A 7582-nucleotide genomic window follows, 5' to 3' on the forward strand; every position below is an offset into this window, starting at 1 on the left:
AGTGGTCCTTATTTTTGTCATTAAATAATTATAAAAAAATAAAAAAACTCAAAACTACATCGTTTTAAGCTGAGGAGCAGGAAAAAAAATTAATATAACATGAACCGATCAACTCATCTTAACCGTTTCTTTTTACAGTTTTTTCAATTCTTTGACCGGTTCACATGTTGTTGACCAATTCAATTGTACCCCAGTTTACTTGCCCCAACCGAACCGGACTGATGACTAGTTCACGGTTGAACTGATTAAATCGGCCGATTCAGTCCGATTTTTAAAACCTTGATGAAAACCCAATTAGTCTGCTAGGGTTTTGCTATTCTGTCACCTAAGGCACGTTTTTTTAGGCTAGGAAGCATCAATTTAATGATTTCTAACATTATTTTTATTTGGTTTGAAATTGTAATTTATTCATGATAGTATGAGAAGTAAACAAGTGAAAGTGTACTGATGAGTTTGAGCCCAATTATCAATTCATCATTGATCATTGAAAGTGTATTGATGGCAGCAATGGAACAAAAGGCATAAAGTTCGGTGGTTTTATCCTATAAATAATCAAACAACATGAAAAACCAACTTTTTTTTTTGGGGCATTCTTTAACGGATCAAAACTAAAAGAAACTAAGAAACCGTTGTTAAGACAATCAACTCATGAAATGAATTTGAACTCTAAGAGCCACAAAACCACTTTCTTGGACCAATAACTCAGCATTCAGCAAGCATTGCTGGGTTTGCTCTCTCTCTCTTTAAGTGACAAGGCTACAATCAAAACCATAAAGCAAATCAGGAAATACCTGACCATAAAAAATCCCCACACCCTAGTAGTGGATTTGTAAAAGAGTTGGGCTTATTATGATCCACCGAAGAGAAACAGAATCTAGGCTAATAATAGACTACTTTAACAGTACAATAATGTTAACTATAACTATTTCGAGAGACGCCATAATTCGGCCTTCATGTTCTACAACTATTTGTCTCCACTGACATAAGTTTTTATTTTTGGAATTGCCCAAGGTGGGCAAGCTTATATAAGATTACATTCTTCCTCCAGAAGGTTTCAACTCCAAGAGCCCTTCAAATATAGCCCTTTTTTGGCCTTCCTCAATACATAAATATATTACAAGACACAAAAAATTAGAAAAGCTTCCTAACCTTCTTAGTTCTTCCATGGCGATCTACAGATAAGCAGATACATCACTAGAAGAAACTACAAAAGCTTTCTGATCTCTAATCTAGGGACTCATATCATAACCTCCTCAATTTTTGTTGTCTGAATTTATGCTTCCGTCACATAGGATGACATGCTTGTATCCAAACTAGGCCAGTGCACAAAAAATATAAGATTCATGCATCAGTAGTTGATAGATATGTTCCACTGGTACAACTCTTTCTCTGGTACTCTCAAGTCAATAGTTACCAGCCCAGATCCTTCATCATATCTGAACTCCATCTCCTCTGAATCCACTGTCACTGTCTTAGGTCGAGCTGATGAATAAGCTCCGAATAAACCACAGCCTCGCGTTTCCACGATAATGCTTGTGGTTCCATTAGATACGCAATTCAATTCCTTGATGGCTCCTCCAGAGTTGAACATCTTCATCAAACCAATAGGAGCAAATCTGACACCGTCATTAACTTCCTTAACAGGAACTACTGTGAAAACTTCAAACTCTTTGGATTTCAATGTAATAGGAATAGATGCATCCTTTGGAAGGTAAGTAACCTCTCCTGCAATGCAGATTGACATCATAAATAAAAATAATGAGACTTCAATAATCATCAAAGAGATATAGGGACCACAATTTATCTTTAAGTGTCTGCTTAGTTGATAAAAAGAGTGTCTTTTTTTACCAACTTCCAGCAGAAAAACTTTCTAAACAGTGTTATGCTTATTTGAGCGCTAGGCCAGTCAATAGGTATACCTAACTGACCTACAGATGAGCAGCACTACATTGAAGCGAAGGGGGCAAATGAACCCCTTGAGCTTGAAGAAAATTACAAGAAAGATTCATTTATTTCAATTTTTTGCATGTCTTGGCTCAAATATTTTGCACCCCTTAACCCAACTTTAAAGATTTTGGATTCAAAATTTTTTTTAATTATTTTTAAATTATTAATTTTAAAAATGTTGCACTCCATAACCTAGGGTCTTAACACCATCATTACCTACAGTGCATCTAAAGGTGTCTGTTTACATGATAAAAAGAGTGTCTCTTTTTACCAACTTTTAGCAGTAAAACTTCATTTATAGTGTCATGCTTATTTGAAAGCTAGGCCAGTCAATAGGTATACCTGACTGGCCTACAGTGCAAAAAATAGTGTCCGTTTAATTGATAAAAAGATAATCTCTTTTAACCAACTTCCAGCAGTAAAACTTTATTAATAGTATTTTGCTCATTTGAGAGATAGGCCAGTCAAATAGGCAAACCTGAGGCCTTCAGTGCATAAAATAGTGTGTTTAATTGATTCAAAAGAGCATCTCTTTTTACCAACTTCTAGCAGTAAAACTTTATTAACAGTATTTTGCTCATTTGAGAGATAGGCCAGTCAATAGGCATAGCCTACAGTGTATCTAAAGGTGTTTGTTTAGTTGGGAAAAAGAGAGTTTCTCTTTTTACCAGCTTCCAGCAGTGAAAATTCATAAACAGTGTTATTTGAGGGCTAGGCCAGTCAATAGGCATACTTGACCCAGCTAAGAGAGTCTAACCCCAAGCATATCATTTGAACCAATAACTGCTTAAGTTCAAGTTTAACTGATAATCTTGAGACAAATTAGGCTTAGCAAGGACAGTCCAATATCCAATTCCGCCCCATGAATATGTATAGGCAATTTGTCAAGCTTAGAAACGTACCACCAACATGGGAGAATATGATGGTGTCTCCATTCCATTTCTCACCAGCAACCTTAGTTAGAAAGTCAACATCCTTAGCCCTAATGACGCCAGTGATTGTTCCTGGATTTTCATCATGGATAAGGTTTTTCTTTCCAACTTTGCACCATCCTGCTCCTTGACAATTGAACACCCCAACAACTCCAGAGAAATCATTCAGGTTCCATATCTTCAGAAGACTACAAGAGCAACCCCCATCAATTCTGGTAAAAGATTAAGAAAAATGCAGGAAGAAAGAAGGAAGAAGCTTCAGTGTCTATGGGGTCTTTTACCTCTTTCCATCTCTTGCAGGATCAGAAAACAAACAATCTTTTGTTGGTCTTCCTGGGAGTTTGGCCCTCAATATGGAACCATCAGGCAGTGCAAGTTTTTTCAGAATATTAAAATCATGGTGTCCAGGCTTGTCACTGCACAAAGTACAAATATTCAGTACTGGGATAGGGAGACCAAGACTATCAAGAGTACACATGTATTCGAGTATACTTTTCAGTGAGGATTATCCTCAACATACATATATTTTTATAATTACTTTATTTACCGTCTTCAAAAATTTGAGTCTGTCAAGAAAAATTTTTCATAATAAAATCAAAATATAGCATCAGCAATGAACATACCTTACATAAATAGGACATCCACCTACGGCTCGAGCTGCTCCATGATATTCAGCCATCGGATGTAGGCTCTATCATAATTAAAATTTAAATTAATTAGCTCCAAAAGCAACTAACTTCATAAGCAAAAAGAAAACAAGAAGAAACAATTGTCAACTTACATGAAACATATCCCAATCTGGTTGCATAAATTCACCAAGGAAAACGGTGTTGTAAGCAACTGAAGCTATGTGAATTGTGTGGGATGCTGGATCTCTTGGCCAGAAATCATCCGATGCCCTAACTACTGCTGATCGCTTTGCACTGCAACAGAGCAAATTTACATGAATTAAAAATTTATATCACATCAGGGCCAAGAAGCATAGACGCAAGCACAGAGGACATAACAAAATATAACAACAATATAAAATGTTGAGCGGCAGTTTAAAGTGTTGTATTGTGTCTGATACTAGGGTCTAAGAGAACATGATTTAATTTTGTGCTTTCCTACCTGTACAAGCCATCAGTATTGTGACTCATGCAACAAATAATGCCATTGTCAGGGAAGTTTCTTGCGATTGATGCCTCTAAAGCCTGGTGGTATTTTCTTGCGAGTTTGACCCTACCACCATGGCCTGCCCCAAGGGTTTCAAGGATATTCTGAACATCAACTTTGACACCATCCATACCAGCGGATGCAAGATATGAGTGGAGTTCATTATAAAAGTGAAAAACTTTCTCAGGATTCACAAGGCCGAGCCCATTCATGGCAATGGTTGTTAGAGCTTCATCTGGTTGATTTGATTCAACGCCAGGAGATGATACAGGGTAGGCCATTTTTGACTCATAGTGCTCCATTCCGGTAACCCCAGGCTTAACACCACCCCAGTATCCCGTTATAGCATGCCACACGTAAATGTACCTGCAAAAATACAAATACTGTGAATTTTATTGATTCATGACATTCAATTGAACAGAAACTGTATTTGTTCGACAGAACACAAGAGTATGATTTCATATCATTTTAGTAATTGTAAGGGTAATAAGAAACAAGATCATACATTCTTACTCTTGAGTTCTAAATACAGAAAACCAATAGAGTATTCAACCAACAATGCATCATCTATTAAGGATCAAGACAGATTCTGTCTGCAAAATTATAGAAATAAATAATATCATACTTAATGTCATGCTGTTCTTTGATGTCTTTCGAGATATGACGAAAACCCAGAGCAGGATCCTCTTCTCTTTGACCCTCTTTACCATCTTTCTGAAACTTGTGATTCTCTTTGATATGCGTCAAGCGATTTGCAAAACTGAAGCATAGAAAAATAAAGAAATAAAATACTTATTCAATATTGTCAATTAATCAAGCTCAAACATGGGGATAAAAAAAAAAGAAGTACTCACTTGGCCGCAAAATCAGATTTCCATTCAATACCATTAGAGTCCATGCCAACAGATTGCCATCCATCATCAATTATAACAAACTTGGCGGGAATCCCACCTTTTGCTAAGCTGCAAGAGGAACAAAAATATGCACAAAGGTTAGAAATTACTGCCAACAATTTGATTTATGAACTTTTCAGTCCACTAGCTTTAAATAGAAAAATAAGTGAGTCAAAGAGATGGGATTAAATATAAAATCTATTGCATAACAGTCTTTTTGATAAATGATCCTAGTATGTTGAACAAGTTTGTTAATTTTGGAGACTAACTCATACAATAACGGATTTTGAAGATTAAATTAAAATAGACCTCATAATTCAAGGACAAAAGTGACAATTTACTTTGCAAATAAATAAATTTTGATAATTATCCATGATGGGAAGTAAAAACACCTTTGCAATCCTTGCTTTACTCCTTCTGAATCGACTTTGGTATAGAAAGCATCCCATGTACACCAACCAAACCAGTTCAAGATGTCTGGCATCTGGACACAAGATGAAAAGGGAACACATGGAAATGGGCATTAAAACCTAGTAGAACTCAGAAAGATGTCCATGGAGTTTTCATTTTTAAGAAAGAGATTTGTACCTTCTTCCTCTCACGGTGAGAGAATGTCTGCAAGTGTTTCTCAACAGTCCTGAGTTGCAAACGAAAAAGAAATTATTGGAGTAATTCACACAAGCATGAGAAACATTGCCTAACTTCCATCATTGTGACTCAAAAGAGAAAATAATGAAAAAAAAAAAACATCAAATTCTTAAAACTTGAAACTAAAATGTATAACCTGAGAATCCAAAATAGATTAATTCTAGGGGGGGAAAACCAGTAGATGAACTCAATCATGAATAAGAACGTTAGGCATAATTCCGCACTAATTCTCTTCTATTTGGTCCCAATCATGTACTAAACAGACATAGATGCTGACTTCTATCCTAGCGATAACTTTCAAATAGGAACAAAGAAGGCGGAGAAATTAGCAAAGCTTCTAAGTTTGTGATAGTCATATATTTGAAGTTTGAAACTTACTTGACTGCATTTGAAATGACTTCAAAAGGGTCTGATCCTGCTCCAACGAATACCAGATGAGTCCCATCAAATCCCTCAACATCAGGACATCCTACATCCAATCAAATTCAATCACTCCCCATAACAGCAAAATTTAACATGATACAGAACAAAGTGAAATTTCATTTACTTCATCATACCACTTTCCACACAGATCTCTATCTCGTTTTGCTCATTTCCTTGAAGAACTGCTCTGAAATCTCCTTCCAGAAGAGGCAAGAAAACAGCATAAGTGTCTTCTTCTCCATTTCTGATCCCATCAATATCAGAACTCTTGTGCGCTTCCACAAGTAAGAACTGTGTTTCAAAGGGAATATCTTGCCCACAGGTACCCATTCGCTGCGTCATCCACCACATTTTGAAGCGAAATACACACATAAAGCGCAACCCCCTAGAAAAAACATTAGAACGAGTCCATGTTACAGTCACGACACTTATAATAAACAAAATATCCAAAAGGGAAAATTTTCAACTAGTTTGAGATGAAAAAACCAACAAGCATTAAGTTGCACGCATGCTTACTAAGAATCAAAGATACAGATGCAAGACACTACCTAAATACGAGTTCAATCTGGATGTATGAGTGCATGATATAGCATCAGGCTTTTGATCAGCACTCATTTCAGCCATCACCAAGAAGAAACAAAAATTCAGAAAGAAAGAAAAAAAGAAAGAACATACTGTAGTTTTCCAATGGGAAAGACTCTTCGGCTGCCCTTGCGATCAGAATCAACTCCAATGAAAGCACCATCTAGAACTGAAGAGGAGGGTGTAACGACGACGTTTTGGGGAACCTGAGAGAGGACCTTCTTCCCCAACACCATCAAATTGGCATCGGCCACAGAAATTCCGGCTCCCACAGTCATCTTCTCCAACAAACAAAAGCAAAAATTTGAAGCAACTCTCTATGGAGAAGGAAGTGAAGGGGCTGAAATCTAATATACGTAAAAATTATAAGCCAAAAAAAAAAAAATCACAGCCCCACTAGAACTAGCCTCGGACTGTGATTCCAAGCAGGAGATATAGAAAATGCAGGAATCACAGCCCCGGAAGCTAGAAACTAGATAGGACTGTGAGTCCAACAAAGGAGAAGAAGGTATTTATAGCAAATTCAGGGTCCCATGAAGCCAATCCAATGCTTGGGGAACTGTTTCCTAATAATGGCATTCATTGAATCCTTCACTGAAATTACTTCAATTTGCAATCTTTAGCCCATCCCCGAAACCCCGCTTTGCTATCCCATGTTACCAACTTGCCGGCTATCATGCTCATGGCTCAAAAAAAAAAAAAAAAAAAAAAAAAAAAAGTCATGCAGATAATTTTGTTTTCTTGCGAGTTAGTCTAGTAAATACAATATATATATATATATACATACATACACGCACGCGCACATACAAACTTTCTTCATTTAAAAATATAAAATATTTTTAATTAAATTTTAACTCTTAATAAAATAGTTATCTACTTTTAAATTAACTTTATTTTTTTATATTTATCTCTATTAAATACCCTACAATAAATATAAAATTATTCATTAATAAAAATATTTTTTTAAAAAAGATAATGATTACATTCTAAAAGATTAAAAAT

General features: G+C 36.0%; 1 protein-coding gene across 1 annotated transcript; it reads right to left on the reverse strand.

The window, feature by feature from the left end:
* Positions 1-894: 894 nt before the first annotated feature.
* Positions 895-7151, reverse strand: LOC129303174 (probable galactinol--sucrose galactosyltransferase 1). The gene is made up of 13 exons (XM_054942288.1): positions 6674-7151; positions 6133-6383; positions 5954-6044; positions 5516-5564; positions 5320-5411; positions 4889-4996; positions 4660-4794; positions 3990-4400; positions 3661-3802; positions 3503-3570; positions 3161-3295; positions 2850-3067; positions 895-1725 (listed from the first exon to the last, which is right to left on the reverse strand). Exons 1-13 carry the CDS (start codon positions 6856-6858, stop codon positions 1349-1351), a joined length of 2262 nt encoding a protein of 753 aa, XP_054798263.1. The 5' UTR covers positions 6859-7151; the 3' UTR covers positions 895-1348.
* Positions 7152-7582: the final 431 nt, after the last annotated feature.

This window comes from Prosopis cineraria, unplaced genomic scaffold (genome assembly GCF_029017545.1).
Source record: "Prosopis cineraria cultivar Desert tree isolate PC_DT_omini unplaced genomic scaffold, ASM2901754v1 PC2, whole genome shotgun sequence".
NCBI lineage: Eukaryota > Viridiplantae > Streptophyta > Magnoliopsida > Fabales > Fabaceae > Prosopis > Prosopis cineraria.

What these genes read in the sequence shown, in the direction of transcription:
- LOC129303174 (XM_054942288.1), bottom strand. Translation starts at nt 6,858, where the DNA reads ATGACTGTGGGAGCCGGAATTTCTGTGGCCGATGCCAATTTGATGGTG. An exon ending in GTAAAGCAAGGATTGCAAAG is followed by an intron (nt 4,997 to 5,319) that starts GTGTTTTTACTT and finishes TTCCTCTTGCAG; the next exon opens with CTTAGCAAAAGGTGGGATTC. An exon ending in GGATGTCCTATTTATGTAAG is followed by an intron (nt 3,296 to 3,502) that starts GTATGTTCATTG and finishes TACTTTGTGCAG; the next exon opens with TGACAAGCCTGGACACCATG.